Below are 26,113 nucleotides of genomic sequence, written 5' to 3' on the forward strand. Positions count from 1 at the left end.
GGGGGCCCCCAAGAGAGTGGGCCCTAAGCTATAGCTTGTTTAGCTTATAGGTAAATCTGGCACAGATATGTGCATTAAAACCATAGCTGTCACCTTTTCCCTTTTTAAAAGTGAAATTCCCTTATTCCGAATGGGATTCCTCGCAAGAAAAGGGAAAAGTTGACAGCTACGATTAAAACCGTCCATCTGGACGGCGAGAGTCTTAATAGAGTCCATCTGGACGGCGAGAGTCTTAATAGAGTCTCCATCTGGTACGTAGGCTGAGACCCTATCTGCCCGCGGACTGCCTCGCCAGAGTGGTGCATGCTCTGGTTATCTCCCGCTTGGACTACTGCAATGCGCTCTACGTGGGGCTACCTTTGAAGGTGACCCGGAAACTACAACTAATCCAGAATGCAGCAGCCAGACTGGTGACTGGGAACGGCCGCCGAGACCATATAACACCGGTCTTGAAAGACCTTCATTGGCTCCCAGTACGTTTCTGAGCACGATTCAAAGTGTTGGTGCTGACCTTTAAAGCCCTAAACGGCCTCGGTCCAGTATACCTGAAGGAGCGTCTCCACCTCCATCGTTCTACCCGGACACTGAGGTCCAGCACCGAGGGCCTTCTGGCGGTTCCCTCACTGCGAGAAGCCAAGTTACAGGGAACCAGGCAGAGGGCCTTCTCGGTAGTGGCGCCCTCCCTGTGGAACGCCCTCCCACCAGATGTCAAAGAGAACAACAACTACCAGACTTTTAGAAGACATCTGAAGGCAGCCCTGTTTAGGGAAGCTTTTAATGTTTGATGTATCATAGTATTTTAATATTCTTTTGGAAGCCGCCCAGAGTGGCTGGGGAAACCCAGCCAGATGGGCGGGGTATAAATATTTTATTATTATTATTATTATTATTATTATTATTATTATTATTATTATTATTATTATTATTATTAATAGCACAAGGATGGAAGAGTGAGGAAACTCCGACGAAAGAAGTATGGCAAGAGAAACTGATGGACTATGCGGAATTGGCAAAATTGACACATAAGCTGCGGGACAAGGATAACTGTGACTTTAAAAGATGAATGGGAACCTCTTACAAAGTACTTAAAGACGCAACAAAGTGAATTGGACTCCTTGGCCGGTTTTGAATAAACAAACTTTTTATTGATAACAAACAGCTAGACAAATTAAGGATCTATACAAATCTGTAACATGCAGAGAATAGCATTCATAGAGAAAGCAGAGACTGGAACTGATGGAAGTCAGGGGTGTGGGGTGGGGAGGGGGGGTTGTTTTATGGGAGGGAAGGGGGAGGTGGGAAATGGGGGGGGGAGAAATTAAGGATGTTTTAAAATAATGTTTTGTTTAAACTTTTAATAAAAAATCTATTAAAAAAAGAAAATTGTAATTTTGTTTTTGCATATATATTTGTTGTTGCATATATATATATATATATATATATATATATATATATATATATATATATATATGTTGTAATTTTGCATTGAATATATATATTTGTTGTATATAAATTTGTTGTAATTTTGCATTGAACACACACACACACACACACACACACACACACACACACACACACACACAGTATATGCAACAATCCTGACAACCACCGGCAACTCTCTTTGCATCCAGGCTGTGCCCGGAACCCCCCTGATTCCCCCAGGTGGGGCAGGACCCGCCCTTCCTCTGCTCCACCCACTGCGCCTTCCCACCGCCCGCCCTCCCGCCAGCCGCGAAGGGAAGGACGCGGCTCCTCCCCCGGCCAGGCGGAGGCAGCGCCCCGGGCATCTCCGGCGCCTCCTTCGGCGCTGGGCGCCCGGGCGCGCGGCGAGGTGCGGAGCTGTGCGCGCCCGGGACTGCGCTCTGCCATGGAGCCGGCGCCGCTGCTGCTGCTGCTGGGTGAGGATCGGGGGGCTGTCGGGGTCCGCGGTGGGGCTGGAGGGGGGGGTCTTTCCCAGCGTGGCCCCTCTCCTCTCTTCCCGGCCCTTTAAGAGCTTCGCGGCAGGCAGACGTCCAACAGGTGCAGCCGCAAAGTTTCTGCCTGTGTTGCCAAACTGCTAGCTGCACCTGGGAAGAAAAAGGGACGAGGGCAGCTCCATTCCTTGCCTTCCTTTTCATGGAGGGTCCACAGAATTGTAGATGGGGCCATGAGGGCCATCTAGCCCAACCCTGTAATTTTTGCCCCAGGTGGTTCTCGAACCCAGGACCCTGAGATTAATAATAATAATAATTTTTATTTATACCCCGCCCTCCCCAGCCAAGGCCAAGGTTTCAGGGCAGCTAACAAGCAATAATAAAAACAAGTTGAATGAATACAACTTTAAAAACAAGATTAAAATACAACATTAAAATATTCAAATGCAGCCTCGTCACAGGAGGAGAAAGGAAAAAGAAAAAAGGAAGAGGCTAGTCTATATAATATCAGTCTCCCTGTCTGGGAGTCAGACCCTGGTCTGGTGTGTGACAGGCAGCAATACTTACCATCAGTGCTTTTTTTCTTAAAAAAATGTTTGGGGTACTCTCGTTTTCCTACTCATTTTGAAATACTGCCCCTCAACGAGGCCAAACTTAGATTCACAAAAGGTTTAGGGGTATGTGTCTCCCCCCAGAAAAAAGCACTGCTTGCCACTGTACTAGCAGGGGTACCTTTTAGTCTTACCTCCCCACCTCCTTGCAAGGGGTTCCTGAGCCTCTATGGTACCTGGCAGGCAGAAATTCAGCAGGTGCAGTTTCCCTTGATCCATTTCTGCTTGTGGTGTCAGCAGCAGCACTGAGGGGTTTGTGGGAAGGACCAGGAAAAAAAAGCAGCGGTTGTGAAGTCTCTGGATGAAAGAGGTTAGTTGCATCAATCTGAGAACTTGTAGACGGGCTGGCAGAGCTGTGCGGAATGGGAAAGTGTGGTTGGCCGGAGTTTACATCTTCTTTCTTAATATATATGACCATTGCTTCACTTCTTCTTCTTAAAAATATACATATTCCAGGGCTCATTTTGTATGCTAAAAAGTCTGGCTGCTTGATCTTTGAGGCGGGCTGTGCACTCTGTGTATGATCAGATGCAGTTTTTAATTTAGTTCATTCTGGGACTCATCCCTAACACTAAAAGCGCATTCTAGTTCTGAACTTATTTAAAGCACAAATCAACCCCAAACGGCTTGTTTAAGGAGAGGGGGAATAAGCAGCCCTAGCAGGAGAGATTTTATTTTATTTTATTATTTTTTGGTGTATCAAGCTATGCCCGGCCAGCAGGGTTTGCTGCCCGTGCTGTGGCCGTGTCCATCAGGGTACCTACTGAACAGGGCCAGTCCTCTATATTTAGCTCTGTGTGTTTATTTTAGGATGCTTTAGAATCAACGGTAGTTCAGGGAATTTAAAAACAGACTGAGCCCCGGAGTGCTGGTGTTGTATATCACATGCAGTTTTAAGTGGTTTTACAACCTTTCTCGCTTGAGAATGTTGCTGGATCTATTATGTTTCTTTGCTGTAATGTGCAGGTGTACATTCCTAGCTCTGTAATGTTAAACAAACTTATATCAGAACCCACCAGCATTAAATAACGCAGCAAATGATTCCAAAGTTAATTGTGTTCTTTGCAGACTTATGGAACAGTTGCTTCCTAGAAACTAGTGCGGTTTACAATCCACAGAGGCTTAGCTCTCTATTTCCCTAGCTTACCTGTTGGAGAAGACTTGCAACATAGGCAGAATAACATGGGTAGGCAAACTAAGGCCCGGGGGCCGGATCCAGCCCAATCACCTTCTAAATCCGGCCCGCAGACGGTCCGGGAATCAGCGTGCTTTTACATAAAATGTGTCCTTTTATTTAAAATGCATCTCTGGGATATTTGTGGGGCCTGCCCGGTGTTTTTACAGGAGTAGAATGTGGGCTTTTATTTAAAATCTCTGGGTTATTTGTGGGGCATAGGAATTCGTTCATTTCCCTCCCAAAAAATATATATTCCGGCCCCCCACAAGGGACAGTGGACCGGCCCCCTGCTGAAAAAGTTTGCTGACCCCTGCAGAATAATCTTCAAGAACAACCATTCAGAGAGAAGAATATTATTCACTTCTGGATTTTGACAGTGAAGAGGGGTGGAAGGTGTGGGAAAAAACCATAACCCAAGTCCCAGAGAAGAAAGGGTGACATAAACTGGAAACATAAATAGGATGGGGGCTAGTGTTCAGTTACACCGGTCATTCTCACACACGCCCCAAGGACAATAGCACAGGGAATTTTGCTGAACTGGTGTCAACGTGAGCTGTGCCTCACACTCCATAAGGTAGAGCCTTCACGATGTCGCTGGTGTCAAAAGAACTACTGAGCTTCTGAGAACATAGTTTTTCCCCGCCAAAGGCTGGCTCATCATGTGGCTTGGATTGTGAGGAGCTCTGGGAGATGCGCTCAGGGCAAACTATATCCCATGAAGCAGCCGTGCTTCCAAGAAAGAGTCATTGGATAAGTCTGCCTTTTCATTTCATTTTCATTTCACTTTTGATTTGTAGACAGTGGTACCTCTGGTTATGCACGCTTTGGGTTATGAGCTCCCCTAACCGGGAAGTAGCTGCTCCTGGTTGCAAACTTTGCCCCAGGATGCGAACGGAAATCGCGCACCAGAGGCAGACCTGTGCACCTCAGGATTAGAACGGTTTCAGCTTAAGAACGGACCTCCGGAACGAATTAAGTTGATAACCAGAGGTACCACTGTACCGTCTTTCTATTTTACAGGTGAAACTTGAAAAATTAGAATATTGTGGAAAAGTTCATTTATTTCAGTAATTCAACTTAAAAGGTGAAACTAATACATGAGATAGACTCATGACATGCAAAGTGAGATATGTCAAACCTTTATTTGTTATAATTGTGATGATTATGGCTTTGCATGTCATGAGTCTATCTCATATATTAGTTTCACCTTTTAAGTTGAATTACTGAAATAAATGAACTTTTCCACAATATTCTAATATTTCAAGTTTCACCTGTACAATACCCAAGGCGGTTTGCAAGCTGAAGAATCAAAGAATGTACACCTTTTAATAATCTAATCCAATACAAAAATGTGATAATAAAGCATAACTTTAAAATAGCAACTTATATTAAATAAGTAATATTCAACAATCCATTAGAACAGTAAAGGTAAAGGAGCCCCTGACCATTAGGTCCAGTTGCGGACGACTCTGGGGTTGTGGCGCTCATCTCGCTTTATTGGCCGAAGGAGCCGGCGTACAGCTTCTGGGTCATGTGGCCAGCATGACTAAGCCGCTTCTGGCGAACCAGAGCAGCGCACGGAAACGCCATTTTACCTTCCCGCCAGAGCGGTACCTATTTATCTACTTGCACTTTGACGTGCTTTTGAACTGCTAGGTGGGCAGGAGCAGGGACTGAGCAACGGGAGATCACCTCATCGTGGGGATTTGAACCGGCAACCTTCTGATCGGCAAGTCCTAGGCTCTATGGTTTAACCCACAGCGCCACCCGTGTCCCTTAAAGAAGATAAATAGGTCATAAAATTTAGACTTGAAATGTGGTTTGCACACCTGAGAGTAGCAAAGCTTCAAATACAGTAGGCATGTCCAAAGTCCGTTTCAGGGGCCTAATCCGGCCAGGGGTGATTTAATCCAGTCCCCATGGCAGTATATGTCCTGGGGTAAAATCCTAAAAAAAGCTTAGCAACTTCAGTCCAAAAAAAAGCTCAGAAACTTTGGCGGGCTCTCAGGCATGTTCAATTCATCAAATCTGGCCCTCTTTGAAGAAAAGTTTGGGCACCCCTGAACAGGTATCAGCATCGCTGCTAATATTTTAATTAATTAAATAACTGCCCACATCATTAAAAAAAAAAAAAGCTTCAAAAGAGATGCATTTTTTCAGATTTCGAAGGAAGCGTAAGACTACTACTGGCAATAAATTAATGCTAAAAAAGGGGGTTGTTCTTCTTTCAGAGGAACTTAAGAGTACAGTGGTGCCCCGCAAGACGAATGCCTCGCAAGACGGAAAACTCGCTAGACGAAAGAGTTTTCCGTTTTGGAGGTGCTTCGCAAAACGAATTTCCTATGGGCGTGCTTCGCAAGACGACAATGTCTTGCGAGTTCCTGCTGGGGTTTTTTCCTCCCCCCCCCTTTTCTAAGCCGCTAAGCCACTTATCAGCTTATCCGATCAGCAGATAAGCCGCTAAAAGCCGCTAATAGCGCTAATCCGCTAATCCGTCAATTGGCTTGCTTTGCAAGATGAAAAAACTGCTAGACGAAGAGAATCACAGAACGGATTCTTTTCGTCTTGCCACCACTGTACCAAAACAGCTCCATCGCTGGGCCATACTAAACAAGCAGCTAAAGCGCTTCCGGATTAATCTATCAATGAAGAACCATGCTGAAACAAGACAGTAGCCCATCCAGATCCCATCAGATGCCTATGGGAAATCTGTGGGCAGGAGCAGAAAGCAGCGGCATGTATCCCACCTGATCACTACAGTGGCACTCTCCCTACTTGTGAATTTTTCGGCAACTGGTATTCAGAGACACCTTGCCTCCAACAGGGAAGGGAGAAGAACACTGCCATAGCCTGTTGGAAGTTTGCATTCCTACCATTTTCTACCTCGGAGCACTTGCAATCTAGAGGCTATTCATCAGAAGCAGGGAAGAACCTGTAGAAAGGAAAGCACACTTTATTAAGGCAGGCGGACACTGGCGGCATCCCGCAGGGAAAGTGAGCAGAGCAGAGCAGAAAGGTATGTTTCGGTGCTAAGCTTAGAGTGCTGGTATCAGAACATTCTGGGAATTCTTCCGCCTCCAAAAAAATGTGATGCATCTTCATCGTTCAAAGTACAGTAAATGGCACAGAACTGGAAGATGTTCCAACTTTTAAATATGCCACCAATGTAATAATTTTGTAGGCAGTTAAAATGGTTTGCAGGATCTCTCAGTTGGTCATTCTTGATCAGTTAAACAAGAGCTCCAGCAAAGAAAATAAATAGCAGAGTGTGCTATGGTGCTTGCAATTTATTTTTCTAAATCGCCCTTAGATATATAACCCTTTTTTCTCTCAGGCGTGCGTTATGGCTTTTTCGGTATTAATCCCTTTCCCTCCAGCTGTCAAAACCCAGAACTGAACGCTCTTCTTCTTCCTCTCTGATTCGGAGTAATTTTTTTATAAAAAAAACTTCTTTTATTTCAAATTCCCTCCAACATGGAAAACTGGCCCATGTCAACTACAAATCAAAATGCTGTCTAACGCATGTCATAAATGGGGAAAAAACTAAGCAAAAATTGCATTGCATTTTAAAAAGTGAAATTGCAAACTCAATTAACACTTGAGTTGGCTTACAGAACTATTAGGTCTCTAAATTTTCCTAATGGCGCAATCGCATTTCCATTTTGAACGCTGATGTTCTCCTGAGCGACTACTGTATATCTGTAGGTACACCAGCCTCATCGCAGGAAAACCTGACAATAGGTCTTTTAAAGCCTTTCTGTCCTGCAAATATTGTCAGTTTGCATGATGTTGCTCTCCAAGTATCAAATAAGGTAAATTTCTGCTCAGTGCTCATTCCTATCTCTCAGTTCCTAAGAATCAGATGTAGGTTCAGGGACTAAGGGTACACTGTCTCAAACAGGAGGTCCTTTGGGTTCCTTTTTCCAGATAAAGAAGATGGGATAGCCTTTGCAAACTGTTTTACCAGATCAATAGGATTGACTCCCATATATTGATGGGTGGATATTGCAAAATTCTTTCTCAGGATCACTATGATCTTTGCATCAAACAAGCAAATTTACTGAATATAAAGAGATGAGCAGGAAGGTGAACGGCGTTTCTGTGCGCTGCTCTGGTTCGCCAGAAGCGGCTTAGTCATGCTGGCCACATGACCCGGAAGCTGCCTGTGGACAAACGCCGGCTCCCTCGGCCAGTAAAGCGAGATGAGCTCCGCAACCCCAGAGTCGGTCACGACTGGACCTAATGGTCAGGGGTCCCTTTACCTGTACTGTATTTGAAGCTTTGCTACTCTCAGGTGTGCAAACCACATTTCAAGTCTACATTTGGTTTTATGACCTGTTTATCTTCTTTAAAAAGCTGTCAGGTAATTTTTTTTGCAGGGAGGAATGTGTGTGTGTGTTTGTATGCATGCCTGTTGGGTACTTTTTAAATCAAATAAACCATCTGTATTTCATTCTTGATATAATCTAATTTCACAGACTTCTGGGTCTCTGAGCAAATGGGTTGAATCATGGCTGCAATCTTGCACCCAGGAATAAATCCCATTGAAGTCCATTGAAACAGGCCCCGGGGAAGGCCTCCCAGTCTGAGCTGGGAGGGTGAAGTGTTTCCTTGAAGGCTTGAAAGTGCAAAGAGCCTTCCCCGCTTTTGTGTTCACCAACAATTGCTTTATTATTTTGGCTGCTGTTTAGCCGTCAAATCCATCCATTCTCATGTTGCTGCACAGCCAAGTTTTCTATCGGTAGATTCCATCTCAGGTTGAGCTTACCTGGTGTGTCAGAGAGCCCGGGATTAGATCATATCAGAAAGCTAAACGGAAGTGGTGATAGCTCAGTCAGTAGAGCATGAGACTCATAATCTCGGGGGTCATGGGTTCAAGCCTAAGGTTGGGCAAAAAGATTCCTTCATTGCAGCGGGTTGGACTAAATGACCCGTGTAGCCCCTTCCAACTCTACCGTTCTGTGATTCTGAGATAAGTTGTCATCAGTTTTCTCCTCTGTTGGGGGAGTGCATTTGGGCTGCTCTCCTGTTCTTCCATAGCCCTGGAGCTTTGGTTGATTTAAAAACCTTGGCCTCAGTTTGTTCTCGTTGGTTGCTGGTGGAAAAATAATGAATTAAAGGGGGGAAAGTTGATGAAAGATGGGAAACGGGTATTATGATGGGATTAGAGTAAAGACAGTCCATTGGAATTGGTGGCTGGAGGCTGTCTTACTGTCACATAGCTTTTCCTGGGCCCAATGGATTCGACGGTCAAACCTCGGTTGTCGAACGTACAGTGGTACCTTGGTTTACAGGCGCTTCAGGTTACAGACTCTGCTCACCCAGAAATAGTTGTTGTTGTTTAGTCGTTTAGTTGTGTCCGCCTCTTCGTGACCCCATGGACCAGAGCACGCCAGGCACTCCTGTCTTCCACTGCCTCCCGCAGTTTGGTCAAACTCATGCTGGTAGCTTCGAGAACACTATCCAACCATCTCGTCCTCTGTCGTCCCCTTCTCCTAGTGCCCTAAATCTTTCCCAACATCAGGGTCTTTTCCAGGGAGTCTTCTCTTCTCATGAGGTGGCCAGAGTACTGGAGCTTCAGCTTAAGGATCTGTCCTTCCAGTGAGCACTCAGGGCTGATTTCCTTCAGAATGGAGAGGTTTGATCTTCTTGCAGTCCATGGGACTCTCAAGAGTCTCCTCCAGCACCATAATTCAAAAGCATCAATTCTTCAGCGATCAGCCTTCTTTATGGTCCAGCTCTCACTTCCATACATCACTACTGGGAAAACCATAGCTTGAACTATATGGACCTTTGTTGGCAAGGTGATGTCTCTGCTTTTTAAGATGCTGTATAGTACCTTGGGTTAAAAACTTTGCTTCAGGATAAGAACAGAAATCGTATGGTGACCGGGCGGCGGCAGCAGAGGCCCCATTAGTTAATGTGGTGCTTCAGGTTAAGAACAATTTCAGGTTAAGAACGGAGCTCCAGAACGAATTAAGTTCTTTTCCCGAGGTACCACTGTAATCTGTTCTGGAAGACCGTTGACTTCCGAATTGTTTGACAACCGAAAACTGAAAGCGGAAGCCTCAAAGCGTTTCAACTTTGAGGAGCACAAACTTAAGATTTCTCCCCAAGATTTCTCCCCAAATTCTGCAATGCATCTCTTCCCAGCTACACATGGAGAAATTGTTTGGGGGAAGTTAATGGATTTTCAATTACACTTACAGTGGTACCTCGGGTTACATACGCTTCAGATTACAGACGCTTCAGGTTACAGACCCCGCTAATCCAGAAATAGTACCTCGGGTTAAGAACCTTGCTTCTGGATTAGAACAGAAATTGTGTGGCGGTGGCAGCGGCGTGGCGGCAGCGGGAGGCCCCATTAGCTAAAGTGGTGCTTCAGGTTAAGAACAGTTTCAGGTTAAGAACGGACCTCCGGAACGAATTAAGTTCTTAACCCAAGGTACCACTGTACATCCTGGGTTGCAAATTCTTAATTTCTGAGCAAGGTGATGGAGTGGATTGTGGTGGAACAACTCCAGATGTTTGCAGACGGGACTGATAACCTGGATCTATGCTCACTTGGGATTGGGGATTGACTCAGCCTTGGTCGCCCAGATGGATTTTCTTAATAAAGAGAAGGACAGCAGGAGTATGGCCCTGATCTTTCTGGTCTATCTCTTGGTTTCCTTCTGGACAGACTCTGCAGGATGAATATTGATGGCTTGGTTCCTACATGCAGGGTTGTGACTGGAGAGTAGCACTAGAGAGTTCTCTTCAGTCTCCTGTGTTTACACTATGGGATGTCTAACACGGGTGGCTCTGTGGTCTAAACCACTGACCCTCTTGGGCTTGCCGATCAGAAGGTTGGCGGTTTGAATCCCCGCCACGGGGTGAGCTCCCGTTGCTCTATCCCAGCTCCTGCCAACTTAGCAGTTTGAAAGCACACCAATGCAAGTAGATAAATAGGTACCACTGCGGTGGGAAGGTAAATGCTGTTTCCGTGCCCTCTGGTTTCCACCACTGTGTCCCGTTGCACCAGAAGCGGTTTAGTCATGCTGGCCACATGTCCTGGAAAACTGTCTGCGGACAAACACTGGCTCCCTTGGCCTGAAAGCGAGATGAGCGCCGCAACCCCATAGTCACCTTTGACTGGACTTAACCATCCAGGGGTCCTTTACTTTTACTATTGACTCCAATGCATGGTGGTGCCTGGCAAAACAAACATGGGTGTAAAGAGGTCCTTAAAATATATGTGTGTAATGTTTTTGCTTTCTCTCTCCCACCCCCTCTGAAGGCTTTGCCATTTTCGACTGTGTGACTGGCGATGGCAATGGAACCGCTGAACAGGAAACAAAGAGGCTGTCGTGCGGCTACCCAAATGGAAATTGCACAGGTAACAATACGGATTATATGTGATGGTGCTATTCTAAACCCAGATCTACAGTACATTGCATGGTTAGCCACTCCCAGTCAATTGTCTCCTCCCACTCTCCCCAGCTAAGGGAAATCTCTGCTGGCATAAGTTATTTTATTTACTTGTTGTTGTTGTTGTTTAGTCGTGTCCGACTCTTCGTGACCCCATGGACCAGAGCACACCAGGCACTCCTGTCTTCCATTGCCTCCCACAGTTTAGTTAAACTCATGCTGGTAGCTTCGAGAACACTGTCCAACTATCTCGTCCTCTGTCGTCCCCTTCTCCTTGTGCCCTCCATCTTTCCCAACATCAGGGTCTTTTCCAGGGAGTCTTCTCTTCTCATGAGGTGGCCAAAGTATTGGAGCCTCAGCTTCAGGATCTGTCCTTCCAGTGAGCACTCAGGGCTGATTTCCTTCAGAATGGATAGGTTTGATCTTCTTGCAGTTCATGGGACTCTCAAGAGTCTCCTCCAGCACCATAATTCAAAAGCATCAATTCTTCAGCCATCAGCCTTCTTTATGGTCCAGCTCTCACTTCCATACATCACTACTGGGAAAACCATAGCTTGAACTATATGGACCTTTGTTGGCAAGGTGATGTCTCTGCTTTTTAAGATGCTGTCTAGGTTTGTCACTGCTTTTCTCCCAAGAAGAAGGATAGGCAGGGCTCAAACTGGCAAAACACACACAATGCCCCGAACTACCAAAACACAGGGGAAAACAAACAGGCAATACCCCCCCACCATAATTCCAGCACCATAATTCAAAAGCATCAATTCTTCGACGATCCGCCTTCTTTAGTGTGGTGTAGTGGTTAAGAGCGGTGGACTCGTAATCTGGTGAACCGGGTTCGCTTCCCCGCTCCTCCACATGCAGCTGCTGGGTGACCTTGGGCCAGTCACACTTCTCTGAAGTCTCTCAGCCCCACTCACCTCACAGAGTGTTTGTTGTGGGGGAAGAAGGGAAAGGAGAATGTTAGCCGCTTTGAGACTCCTGAAGGGGAGTGAAAGGCGGGATATCAAATCCAAACTCTTCTTCTTCTTCTTCTTCTTTATGGTCCAGCTCTCACTTCTGTACATCACTACTGGGAAAACCATTTTATTTGCTTATTACATGTAAATACCACTATTATCTTCAAAGCAGTTCAAGGTTGCTTGCATGGTTCTCCTCCTCTCCATTTCATCCTCACACAACCCTTTGAGGTAGTTTAGGCTAACAGATGGCAACTGGCCCAAGCTCACCCAGTGATCTTCATGGCTGAGTGGGGATTCGAACCATCGTTGCCAAGGCCATAGTCTGACACTCTTGCCACCATGCCACCCTGGCTATATCTGTGTAAAGGGTTTAAAAAGGAGAGGGGTGTGTGGAGAGCAAGGAATGAGTATACAGTGGTATACAGTGGTACTCCGCTAACCCAGAAATAGTGCTTCAGGTTAAGAACTTTGCTTCAGGATGAGAACAGAAATCGTGCTCTGGCGGCGCGGCGGCAACAGGAGGCCCCATTAGCTAAAGCGGTGCTTCAGGTTAAAAACAGTTTCAGGTTAAGTACGGACCTCCAGAACGAATTAAGTAATTAACCCGAGGTACCACTGTATTAAGGGCAGGGAGTTAAAAGTATAAATCATGGGTAGGCAAACTAAGGCCCGGGGGCCAGATCCGGGCCAATCGCCTTCTAAATCCGGCCTGCGGACGGTCCGGGAATCAGCGTGTTTTTACATGAGTAGAATGTGTCCTTTTATTTAAAATGCATCTCTCAGTTATTTGTGGGGCCTGCCTGGTGTTTTTACATGAGCAGAATATGTCCTTTTATTTAAAATGCATCTCTGGGTTATTTGTGGGGCATACGAATTCATCCATTTTTCCCCTTCAAAATATAGTCCAGCCCCCCCCCCCCCAAGGTCTGAGGGACAGTGGAACGGCCCCCTGCTGAAAACGTTTGCTGACCTCTGGTATAAATAATAACTATATGCAGGCTGCTTTCCTTATATCTTCTTGCTACTCTGTTACCTCCCACCTGAGTTATGCAAGTCTCGTTTTAGTTTGGGATACCACTGCAAACTGACAGATTATTACTCATTCAAATGTCAACTGGAGATTAAAATGTTTAGAATTGTTTGGGGCCAAGATTGAGTTTGCTCTACTTTCTGCCCATGTCCAAATATAGCATTTTTTTGTAGAATATATTCAAGGCCAGCAGGTATTTTTTCAGTTCAGGCTGAAATCACTCTAGTCTTCCTAGCAGCAAGAGTTATGGGCATCTGAAGTGAAGAATATGAACCTTCCACAAGACCAAAGAGAGCCGATCTTGCTCGTTTTGAAGCCATTTAGGTCAGCGGTAGAAACTGCGCTAGATCTCAGACTCCCAAATTGATTAAAATGTTGGTTCGCCTTTCCCACTAACGGTGAGCTCTTTAATCAGTGGTTTTAATTTAGTTAAGGCACATAGCCCTCCACCAACTCTTTGTCGTGAATGTCTGGATGGGAGTCCCCTTTTCCCATTCTTCGGAAGTACAATCACAGTGTGGGGGCTGCCCTTGAGACTGACCCAGAAACTCCAGCGGGTGCAGAATGCCGCGGCGAGACTCCTTACGGGGTCCTCGCTGCGGGATCACATTCACTCAGTGCTATACCAGCTGCACTGGCTCCCGGTGGAGTACAGGATCAGGTTTAAGGTGGTTTTAACCTTTAAAGCCCTATATGGCCTAGGACCCTCGTACCTACCGGACCGCCTCTCCTGGTATGTCCCACGGAGGACCTTACGGTCTTCAAACAAAAACATCTTGGAGGTCCCAGGCCACAGGGAGGTTAGGCTGGCCTCGACCAGGGCCTTTTCGGCTGTGGCCCCGGCCTGGTGGAACGCTCTGTCACAAGAGACTAGGGCCCTACGGGACTTGACATCTTTCCGCAGCGCCTGCAAGACAGAGCTGTTCCACCAGGCCTTTGGCCAAGGCACAGTCTGACCCCCTCCTTTGGTAATCCTCACAGAACTCTAGCCCAATGGTTGCCGTTAATTCGATTTGAACTGATTTAATAATGAACTGATTTTAGAATGTTGTATCATTTTACTGTTGTTAGCCGCTCTGAGCCCGGCTTTGGCTGGGGAGGGCGGGATGTAAATAAAATCATTTTATTATTAAACCACAGAGCCTAGGACTTGCTGATCAGATGGTCGGCGGTTCAAATCCCCGCGACGGGGTGAGCTCCCGTTGCTCGGTCCCTGCTCCTGCCAACCTAGCAGTTCGAAAGCACGTCAAAGTGCAAGTAGATAAATAGGTACCACTCCGGCGGGAAGGTAAACGGCGTTTCCGTGCGCTGCTCTGGTTCGCCAGAAGCGGCTTAGTCCTGCTGGCCACATGACCCAGAAGCTGTACGCCGGCTCCTTCGGCCAATAAAGTGAGATGAGCGCCGCAACCCCAGAGTCGGTCACGACTGGACCTAATGGTCAGGGGTCCCTTTACCTTTACCTTTTACTCTTAAGGATCCCCCAGACTTCTAACCCAGACGTTATCTCTTCTCTTCCCTAACGTGTGTATTGCTATGATTCCTCCAGATGTCTAGAATAGGAGTCAATGCACAACATAAGAAGAGTCTGCAGGATCAGGCCAATGGGCCACCTAGTTCAGCACCTCGTTCTCACAGTAGCCTGTGGGAAACCAGCAAGCAGAATTCGAACACAAGAGCCCTTTTCCTCCTGTTGTTTCCAGCAACCAATATTCAGAAAGACTATTGCCTCCAAGCGTGGAAGCAGGGGACGGCCATCATGGCTCCCAGTACATTTCCGAGCACAATTCAAAGTGTTGGTGCTGACCTTTAAAGCCCTAAACGGCCCAGTATATCTGAAGGAGCGTCTCCACCCCCATCATTCAGCCTGGACACTGAGGTCCAGCACAGAGGACCTTCTGGCAGTTCCCTCACTGCAAGTAGTGAGGTTACAGGGAACCAGGCACAGGGCCTTCTCGGTGGTGGCACCTGCTCTGTGGAACGCCCTCCCATCAGATGTCAAGGAAATAAACAACTATCTGACTTTTAGTAGACATCCGAAGGCAGCCCTTTTTGGGGAAGTTTTTAACATTTGATGTTTTATCGTGTTTCTAATATTCTGTTGGGAGCCACCCAGAGTTTCCTGTTGAGATGTGAACCTCTGGTGACCTGTTTCCCTTGCCTTTGCACCGTCTCTTTGAAAATGCCCACTGTGAGAGATCTCCTCTGTCGAGAGTGGAGACTGTGTAATCTGCCACGGTACGGACTGCATTCTTCGCCGAGCGTCATTTAGTATTCAGCCTGGTAACACAATCCGCACAGCTAATCATTCTTTTGTAGCAGCATTAACTTTTAACCCCTGTGATGATAGTTCCCGGAGTGGAACGGAGCCGAGTTTTCTGTTCTCTTGTGCTGTTGGGTTTCCAAAGAGTCTGGCGCAGAGCGTTCAAGGCTTCGTAGTTCAATTTTCAGGTGCCGCAGCCTTCATGAATAGTAGATGGAGCTGATACTTTACATGTGGCAAGCACAAAGGGGTATCCTCAAGCAGTTGTAGATAGTGGCAGCGGGGCCTGCTCCACTGGGATGAATGGGGCTCTGCCCCACCTACCCCTTGCATGCCTCCTTGTCAGGTGTGCGTGTAGCAGCCAGGCCCTGTAACCAATAGGACTTTGCAGGACTGGGGCCTTCCTAAGTTTGTTCTGGAGAGGCAAGGCACGGCCACACAGGTGAGGCCGATTGGTAACTCACAGCACCTGCTGGCAAGAGCCGGGAAGGGATATAAGGTCAGCATTTCCCTTCGGCTCTTTGCCACAGCAACACGTTCCCTGCCTTGCTGTGTTTGACTCCTTGCTTCCTGACCCTCGGACCCTTGACTTCTTGACTCCCGGCCCTCTAACCCTCAGACTCTTGGCTTCCTGACTCCTGGTTTCTGTTTTGTTTTTTTTATAAATATTTTATTAAGTTTCACAATAAAGAAAAAGCGTACAAAGACAAAGAAAATACGAAGTCACAGAAAACAATACAATACAAAAAATGCAAACATTAAACACATCAGAAAAGAAAAAAAAGAAATAAAAACACATATATTAACAAAAAACAAAAATTTCCCTCTTTCTTAATTTTTCATCTTCAATTAACTTATTTTCCAGACTTCCTCACATCTCCCATTCTTGTATCCCTTTTTAGAAATCAATTCAGCAAATTCATATCCTATTAATTTATCTGTTGTTAATCCAATCTTACATTTTACTTTGTTGCTAGAGCCCCTGCAGTTCATTTCAATGTCCTTAACATTCATAAATTTTGCAATATTTCTGCAAATAAATTTTAAATTTCTTCCAATCTTCCTCCACCATCCCCTCTCCCTGGTCTCGGATTCTGCCAGTCATCTCCGCCATCTCCATATAGTCCATTAGTTGCATCTGCCAATCTTCCAGAGTGGGTAAATCTTGTGTCTTCCAATGTTTTGCGATCTGACTCCTGGTTTCTGGACTCTCGTTCCTTCTCCCACCCTGCCATCTTGCCCCCAGGCCCGACGTCCCCAGCCGGGACTTCGATCACCCATGAACCAGACCGTGACACTCCTGTTCTTAGTAAGAACAGCTAGTCTAGGGTGCTGGCATGGGTGGACAGCTTCTTCCTCCTTACTCTCAATGTTGCCCTTGGGAAACCAGCAGGGGAGAGGGTGGGGATGGACCTAGATAGCTCACTCGGTAAAGCATGAGATTCTCACCTCCAGGGTCGTGGGTTTCAGCACCACATTGCCGAATAAGAAGAATAAGAATATCTTTATTGTCATTGCCCCCTTCGGGGACAACGAAATTACTTGACTGCTCCATAAAAACACTAATTAAACAATACAGTATAATACAGCAAGGGAGATTAGATGACTTTCAAAGTCCGGGCTTCCCATTCAGGGCCGAGATCGCTCTGGAGAAGAAGCTGTTCTTAAGACGGCTCGTTCTTGTCTTCATCGCCCTGTATCTCCGTCCCGACGGCAGGAGCTCGAAGAGACAGTGACCAGGATGCGATGGATCTTTTACTATGTCCAGTGCCTTCCTATGGCACCTTGTGGCATAAATCTGCTCTGAGGTGGAGAGTGGGCAGCCAACAATGCTCTCTGCTGCCTTAACAACCCTGCACAACCCCATCCTGTCCTGGGTAGTACAGCTTCCGTACCACACACATAAGCCATAAGTGAGCACGCTCTCAATGGCACAGTGATAGAAGGCAAGCAGCAGCTTCTGCGGAAGATGGTTTTTCCTTAGTATTTTCAAAAAGTACAGTCTCTGCTGCGCCTTCTTCACAAGCCCCCTTGTGTTGACACTCCAGGACAGATCCTCTTGTAATTCAATGCCCAGAAATCTGAACATTGTTACCCTCTCCACACAGACCCCATCAATAAAAGTGGCTGGACGTTGCTCTTCTCTGATCTAAAAGATCCCTGCATTGTGGGGGGTTGGGCTAGATGACCCTGGGGTCCCTTCCAACTCTACAATTCTATGATTCCTAGAGTGACAAGCTCTGCCTTTCCTTGGCTCTGGCGCCACCTACTGTTGGCCACCATGCGGGTTAGCTGCCCGGGTGCACGGAGCGGCGCACGTGCCCTGTAGCCAGGAGCAGAACAAGCTGCCCACAGGGGCAGAGAGAGCAGACGATAGCGGACATTCGGTGTGCAACCTGCTCACGACTCCTAAGCCTCCCTCAGCTGTCAAAACGAAGGGGGAAGGGGAGAATGCCGCTGGCAAAGTGCTGCAGTTCCCCCCTTGCCCGACGGCTCAGCGTAGGCTTTTGAATCATGGGTAAGCGGCGCACAAATGTCACCCCCCTCAGCGAAGACACCCGGGGTGGACCGCCCCCACCGCCCCTTCCTCCGCCCCGGTATGTTGTTGTTGTTTAGTCGGTTAGTCGTGTCCGACTCTTCGTGACCCCATGGACCAGAGCACGCCAGGCACTCCTGTCTTCCACTGCCTCCCACAGTTTGGTCAAACTCATGCTGGTAACTTCGAGAACACTGTCCAGCCATCTCGTCCTCTGTCGTCCCCTTCTCTTTGTGCCCTCCATCTTTCCCAACATCAGGGTCTTTTCCAGGGAGTCTTCTCTTCTCATGAGGTGGCCAAAGTCTTGGAGCCTCAGCTTCAGGATCTGTCCTTCCAGTGAGCACCCAGGGCTGATTTCCTTCAGAATGGATCAGTTTGATCTTCTTGCAGTCCATGGGACTCTCAAGAGTCTCCTCCAGCACCAGAATTCAAAAGCATCCATTCTTCGGCGATCAGCCTTCTTGATGGTCCAGCTCTCACTTCCATACATCACTACTGGGAAAACCATAGCTTTAACTATACGGACCTTTGTTGGCAAGGTGATGTCTCTGCTTTTTAAGAGACCGCCCTTATAAAGCATATAGTTTTTTGCCTCCTTTCCAAAGCCCAGCATCTCACTTAACCTGGCTTTGAGTCCTGCACAAAAAGACCCTGAAGGTCCCGTATTGGACTTCCCTGCCCTAATTTATCTCCCTTTTTTTATTTCCAGGCGGCACCACAGGACTGAGGTGGAGAGGGCATTTTTCGAAATGTCCTGAGGAGTACAAGCACTACTGCATCAAGGGAAGATGCCGTTACGTTGCAGCAGAACAGATTCCGGCATGCGTGTACGTCGACTTTCCGAAGTAGAGAGAAAGGCGTCACTTGTCCGCCATTGAATTCTGACGTGACAGGCTCTCTGGAAATGGAGAGCCTGTTCTTCATCAGCTTGCCTTTCAGTTCTGGGCTTATTCCAGAGCATGGGTAGGCAACCTAAGGCCCGGGGGCCGGATCCGGCCCAATTGCCTTCTCAATCCAGCCCAAGGATGGTCCAGTAATCAGCGTGTTTTTACATGAGTAGAATGTGCCCTTTTATTTAAAATGCATCTCTGGGTTATTTGTGGGGCATAGGAATTCATTCATTTTTTCCCTTCAAAATATAGTCCGGCCCCCCCATAAGGGCTGAGGGGCGGTGGACCGGCCCATGGCTGAAAAAGGTTGCTGACCCCTGTTCCAGAGCATCAGAATATTTTGAAAAGCATATTGCCACCACTGCTGCTGAAATGCAGAGGTGAAGATGTCAAGTCTCCCCCCAGTTTAATATCAGTCAGTGACCAGAATTTTTGTAGTCAGATGAGGATCCCTGTTTCTGCCAGGGTAGATTTGATTTGAATCAAATTGATTTAAATCACTCGTCAGTAAGACTTGATTTAAATAATATTTTTTACAAAAAGACTCATTCTTGCTGGTATAATCTTAATATTTACAACCAGATGAAGTGTCATTTTTTGAATAATGAATTTTCAGAGTGGCTTATACAGTTATATAAAAATTACTGATTTGATTATACAGTTATATAAAAATTACTGATATACTATTGGAAATACAATAATTATGAAATTATTGTGAGGTTTAATAAGTTAACTGTTTATATTTTGACCTAATAGGTATCGAAATTTGCACTTAACAAAATATGTATTTTTGTCAAAGTAATTGTTGAACTGAAACACAGTTAAGAAGTCCATGCAGAATGTAGGCACCCTATATATAGAACTGAGCAAACCAGTGATATTTTAGGGAGCAGGCTAGCAATTGGGGCCCATTACTTACATCATAGGGACGCGGGTGGTGCTGTGGGTTAAACCACAGAGCCTAGGACTTGCCGATCAGAAGGTTGACGGTTCGAATCCCCGCGACGGGGTGAGCTTCCGTTGCTCGGTCCCTGCTCCTGCCAACCTAGCAGTTCGAAAGCACGTCAAAGTGCAAGTAGATAATAGGTAGCGCTCCGGCGGGAAGGTAAATGGTGTTTCCGTGTGCTGCTCTGGTTCGCCAGAAGCGGCTTAGACATGCTGGCCACATGACCCGGAAGCTGTACGCCGGCTCCCTCGGCCAATAAAGCGAGATGAGCCCGCAACCCCAGAGTCGGTCACGACTGGACCTAATGGTCAGGGGTCCCTTTACTCTTTACTTACTTACATCATAGGAGCCTACACAACACAAAACACTGTTGCTGTGTGTAGGTTTTATTTTATTTGTTTTTTATCTTATATTTTGGAAATGAACATTGTGGTTTTTCCCTTTACATTTTTTTGGGGCCCCCAGGAGAGTGGGGCCATAAGCTATAGCTTTTTTTAGCTTATATGTAAATCCGGCACTGAAGGGGCCCATTGGTGTGCATTGACACAATCCCCTTTGCGTCTCACAACCCTCACTTCTCCTGTCCCTCCTTTACAGCTGCGAGAAAGGCTACACCGGCGCAAGGTGTGAGAGATTGGATCTGTTTTACTTGCGAGGAGATGAAGGTCAGATTGTGGTGATGTCTTTGATAGGTGTGATGGTGACGCTCATCGTCCTGACTGCATGTATATGCACCTGCGCTCAGTAAGTATGCCGACCCGAAAGTACAGAGAGTCGATTCTGGTGTTTTGGGTCTTTTACACGAATAGCAGTACAGTGGACACTCGGGGTGCGAACGTGATCCGTGTGGGATGCTGTGGCGTTTGCCTCCTAGGATGGGTCATAAGGAAAGGGTTAAAATGGGTGCGATGTGATTGGCCAGTGAGAATGCAAGGGGGGAATGAAAGTTAGAGTGGGAGGTTTTGAAAGTCAGTTGAGGTTTGGGAGTTGAGAGTTGAGGTTTGGGAGTTGAATAAGGAAGAGGGAGGTTTAGGTGTGGGTTGGTCGAGTTGTATTGTGAGAGAGTGAGAGGAATTGTTAGGTGGAGTCAGATAGATAGTTGGTATAATCAGTTTGGAGTTGTTAGGAACTAAGAATAAGAAACTGACAAGAGAAAAATTAACTGAAACCATACGCTTGTTCCTACATTTAAAAATAAACTTGATTCTTTGTTTATGTTAACAACTGACTGGACTCCGTGTGTCCCCGTGAGATATGGGGTGGTAGCAGCCGCCGAAAAAGCAATTGCAGTGGTGGCACAGGGTCAATAGACCGTCAAACGTCCGGGGGCCCTGTGTGTGATCGCCACAGATGCATATTTGCAACCTGCAGTGTTCGCAACCCACGTCTGGACACGCGCGGGTTGCGATTCAGCGCTTCTGCACATGCGCAAAGTGCAATTTAGCACCTCTGCACATCCGCGACCGCCGAAACCTGGAAGTAACCCATTCCGGTACTTCTGGGTTTCGGCGGTCTACAACCTGAAAAGTCAATCGGAATCCGTTCCCGGAAGTCTGTTCGACTTCGCAAATGTTTGGAAACCAAGGTGCGGCTTCCGATTGGCTGCAGGAACTTCCTGCAGCCAATCGGAACCCGCGTCGGAGATTCGGGTCCCAAAGAACGTTCGCAAACTGGAACACTCACTTCCAGGTTTGCTGAGTTTCGGGGGCCAAAACGTTCGACTCGCAAGGCGTTCGACTTCTGAGGTACGACTGTAAACGACTGCTCCAAAAGTAGCTATATAATATTATTTCTAAAAGGGGAAATGTTGGTTGTCTCTTTTCAAGTCAGCTGTCTAGGCCTTGGTTTCCAAACCCAGGACCAACCAGTGACCCCAATCAGAAACATGAAACCCACTTTTAATTTTTTGCTTCTCTCTCTCCACCCCCCCAACCTACGTTAAATCTGAGGGGGTAGTTGAGGCCTTCCTCAGGCAGATCCCTCTCCAGGAAGCCACATTTCAAACATCCTGAATAAAACAAAGATTGCAACTTGCTCTTAGGGCTCATCCAGACTTCCTTTGTTTCTAGCCACAGGTCTGGGCTTTCCAGATTTGTGTCTGAGTTTGTTTGCTGGTTTTTGTCTCTGTGCTTTTCCCGGGAAAACCCATGATTGCTGTTTGCTCCAGTTCGGTGGTAAAGTGTAGGTTTTCCTGGGGAAAGTGCTGGAACAAAACAAAAAAAACACCTCAGACATGGAGCTTTACACAGGCTGAGACCCTATCTGCCCGCGGACTGTCTCGCCAGAGTGGTGCATGCTCTAGTTATCTTCTGCTTGGACTACTGCAATGCGCTCTATGTGGGGCTACCTTTGAAGATAATCTTTACAGCTAATCCAAAATGTGGCAGCTAGACTGGTGACTGGGAGCAGCCACCGAGACCACATAACACTGGTCCTGAAAGAGCTACATTGGCTCCCAGTACGTTTCCGAGCACAATTCAAAGTGTTGGTGCTGACCTTTAAAGCCCTAAATGGCCTCGGTCCAGTATACCTGAAGGAGCGTCTCCATCCCCATCATTCTGCCCGGACACTGAAGTCTAGCTCCGAGGGTCTTCTGGCGGTTCCCTCCCTATGAGAAGTGAGGTTACAGGGAACCAGGCAGAGGGTCTTCTTGGTAGTGGCGCCCGCCCTGTGGAACACCCTCCCACCAGATGTCAAGGAGATAAACAACTATCTGACTTTTAGAAGACATCTGAAAGCAGCCCTGTTTAGGGAAGCTTTTAATGTTTGATGTTTTTTCGTGTTTTTAATATTCTCTTGGGAGCCGCCCAAAGTGGCTGGGGAAACCCAGCCAATTGGGTGGGATACTAATAATAATAATAATAATAATAATAATAATAATATATTAAGTATGGACCTTTGCCTGAAAAGTGCAGCTCAAAAGGATGAGCCTGGGTGAGCCCTTAGGCAGCATTCTGATCCCTGACTGAACTCTTTTGTGTCTCTTGCCAGTACGCAAACAAAGCCCTCCTGAGGTTGAATTGGATAAGCTAACAGTCAGTGGTGTGAGGTCAGTAGACTGGGGAACTAGGCTAGTCTCTTAAATCTTCACCTGGCACCTCATCCCCAAAGCCCGAGAAGATTCTGCCCAGCTTAGGGAAAGAGGTGTGATGCAACTCTGACCCTAACTGTCCTCCTAGGGAAAATGTCACCGCAAGCCTCTGTTAACAGCGCCCTCTTGGGCTTGCTGGTCGGAAGGTCGGCGGTTCGAATCTCCATGATGGGGTGAGCTCCCATTGCTCTGTCCCACCTAGCAGTTCAAAAGCATGCCAGTGCAAGTAGATAAATAGGTACTACTGCGGCGGGAAGTTAAATGGCGTTTCCATGCGCTCTGACACTCGCCCCAGTCCTCCGTGCACCAGTAGCGGTTTAGTCATGCTGGCCACATGACCCGGAAAACTGTCTGTGGACAAACGCCGGCTCCCTTGGCCTGAAAGCGAAATGAGTGCTGCAACCCCATAGTTGCCTTTGACTGGACTTAACCATCCAGGGGTCCTTTCCCTTTCCCTTTTATTCCTCTGAGTGGCTAATAACGATGGTTCCTTCCTCAAAGGTAAAGGGACCCCTGACCATTAGGTCCAGTCGTGGCCGACTCTGGGGTTGCGGCGCTCATCTCGCTTTATTGGCCGAGGGAGCCGGCGTATAGCTTCCGGGTCATGTGGCCAGCATGACTAAGCCGCTTCTGGCGAACCAGAGCAGCGCACGAAAACGCTGTTTACCTTCCTGCCGGAGCGGTACCTATTTATCTACTTGCACTTTGACGTGCTTTCGAACTGCTAGGTTGGCAGGAGCAGGGACTGAGCAACGGAAGCTCACCCCGTTGCGGGGATTCAAACCGCCGACCTTCTGATCGGCAAGTCGTAGGCTCTGTGGTTTAACCCATAGCGCCACCCGCGTCACATTCCTTCCTCAAAGTCTTCCACAGTTATGTGGCAAAATGAAGCATATAAGACTACTTTGGCCTAACTTGTGAGTCACCACATGATGGCTCATTGTATTCCTTTGAATTCTGTGGGGTTTGAATACTATGGCAACGGTCTGCTTAGTTGCCAAAGCACAACAGGTTTTGTCACTGATTTCATTTGGAGAAAGCACTTGCTTTCTTACTTGGGAATGTACCGTATTTTTCACCCTATAGGACGCACTTTTTCCCTTCCAAAAATAAAGGGGAAATCTGGGTGCGTCCTATGGGGCGAATGTAGGCTTTTGCTGAAGCTTGGAGAGCGAGAGGGGTCGGTGCGCACCGACCCCTCTCTCTCTCCAGGCTTCAGGAAGACATCCGCAGCGCGGGGAGCCCTGCAGGAATTCCCCGCAGGGCTCCCCACGCTGCGGAAAGCAGCCAGCCTACCGGCGGGCGGGGCGCCCTGAAGCAGAGCGCCCCTCGCGCCGGGCAGACATGGGCCAGCCTCACAAGCTCGGGGGACAGCAGGGAGGCGCAGCGCCGCCATCCCGCTGTTCCTCGACCTGGTTCGGTTTCCCCGACCTGCTTTTGGGGGGGAAATAAAGGAAAAAAAAATTTCCTTTATTTCCCCCCAAAAAAACTAGGTGCGTCCTATGGGACGCAGCGTCCTTTGGGACGAAAAACACGGTACTTGAAAAGATGATCTAGATTTATTAGAAATAAAATACGTTTAAGGTGCATGTGTTGCAGTGGTGCGCGTTTCTCTGTTCTAATTTTACGGACTAGATGTGCGCTTAATGACACATATTTGCAAATTGCTTTTCAAGTTACTGTAAAAAAAGGCGCAGGAAGAGGAGAGAGGAAGAAATGATGACATTTGAGAAGAGGCTGCCTATTAAAACAGATGATATTCTAGAGACAGACATTGCATGAAGGTATTTACTTCTTCGCTTGCTTTGCTTATTTGAGGCGACAGATAAAATGTTTGGGCTAGCTTGTTTGTCTTCAAACCAAGTGAGCTCAGGCTAGTCAACGTTTTCCTAAAATACGAGCGGGGGCTCATTATGTTCTAGCTAACTCCAGATTTCTAACTATGGGAAGGCACAGTTAAGCATGTATTTTAGGAGATTCAGATTGTGTACACATTATGCTTTACTCTGACTCCAGTGCACAACCTTTGCTGGTGTTTGAAACTAGAGTACACAAGATGTTAGCCTCAATCCATCTGCATCCTGCTGTTTCTTGAGAAATACAGCGGTACCTCGGGTTACATGCGCTTCAGGTTACATGCGCTTCAGGTTACAGACTCCGCTAACCCAGAAATACTGCTTCAGGTTAAGAACTTTGCTTCAGGATGAGAACAGAAATTGCGCTCCAGCGGCGCGGCAGCAGCAGGAGGCCCCATTAGCTAAAGTGGGGCCTCAGGTTAAGAACAGTTTCGGGTTAAGAACGGACCTCTGGAACGAATTAAGTACTTAACCCGAGGTACCACTGTACTGCTGATTGATTCACATTCGCCCAAACCAGCTTCCACCCAATTCAAAAACTTAAGCTGAGGTGTGTACAGTTTAGACATCCATTGCACATGTGCAGATGACAGCGTCATTGAATAGGAGTTGTGGGGGGTTGTGGAATTGCATGACTTGTGGGATAATGACCATTGGCATGATTCTGTAAAATGATGGGAGGAGGAAGGATGGGACCCAGATTTATTAAGAACACAGTCCTCCAAAACCTGGAAATGACTGCAGTGAACACAGTGGAGCTTGTTTCTGCTTAGTGTTGTTCTGCACGGTAAGAAATCCTGACTGAATTACTTTCTCTTTTTACCCCGCAGGTTGTCAAAAGGTGCTTGCAGGCAGGTTCCATACTTTCCAGTGCCCTTTTCATCTTGACGGAACTCATGAGGGCTAGTGACTTGAAAACCAATGTGGCTAAATGGATGCAGGTGTAATAATTGCTGTGCGTTTGTGACTTGATTCTGTGAAAAAAATCTGGAGGAATTGTCTACCATGGGAAAAACAGGAATTTCCAGAAGCACCTAATGGATTTTCACAGGGCTGCTTTTCATATCCCCTTCAGTGCTTCAATAACCCACTTTGAATTTGCCAGCATGGAAGAGAAGCAGGAATTTTTATATATATAAATATTATAGGAATTGATGTAATAATCTGTAGTATTTTTATGTACAGCAGAATTCGTGAACCAAAGTGTGCCTTTAGGAGCAAATGTAAATGCCGATGAGGTCTGGATGTTGTATTTATACAAATAGCTGCAGCTTTGATTGATGATATAATGTTTTTTGGATTTTACGAGGCAAAAATGTTTTCTGTTGGCTGTTTCGAGCGCAGCTGACCCCTTGCTTTGCTTTAAAAAAGAGAGCTGCATTGTAACTGTAGTAATGAGAATTTGGAAAGTGTAAATTTCCCTGTTCTGTG

The 26,113-nt window shown here is 46.9% G+C and overlaps 1 protein-coding gene across 1 annotated transcript; it reads left to right on the forward strand.

Moving 5' to 3' along the window:
* Window positions 1-942: 942 nt before the first annotated feature.
* BTC (betacellulin) lies at window positions 943-26,113 on the forward strand (the record flags this gene model as incomplete). The annotated part of the gene is made up of 7 exons (XM_083473508.1): window positions 943-950; window positions 1,663-1,898; window positions 10,981-11,079; window positions 18,609-18,726; window positions 20,333-20,479; window positions 24,503-24,610; window positions 25,513-26,113. The coding sequence occupies 6 exons, from the start codon at window positions 943-945 to the stop codon at window positions 24,606-24,608; spliced, it is 714 nt and encodes a 237-aa protein (XP_083329634.1). The 3' UTR covers window positions 24,609-24,610; window positions 25,513-26,113.

This window comes from Podarcis liolepis, assembly GCF_965112155.1.
Source record: "Podarcis liolepis genome assembly, chromosome: 13".
NCBI classification, from domain to species: Eukaryota; Metazoa; Chordata; class Lepidosauria; order Squamata; family Lacertidae; genus Podarcis; species Podarcis liolepis.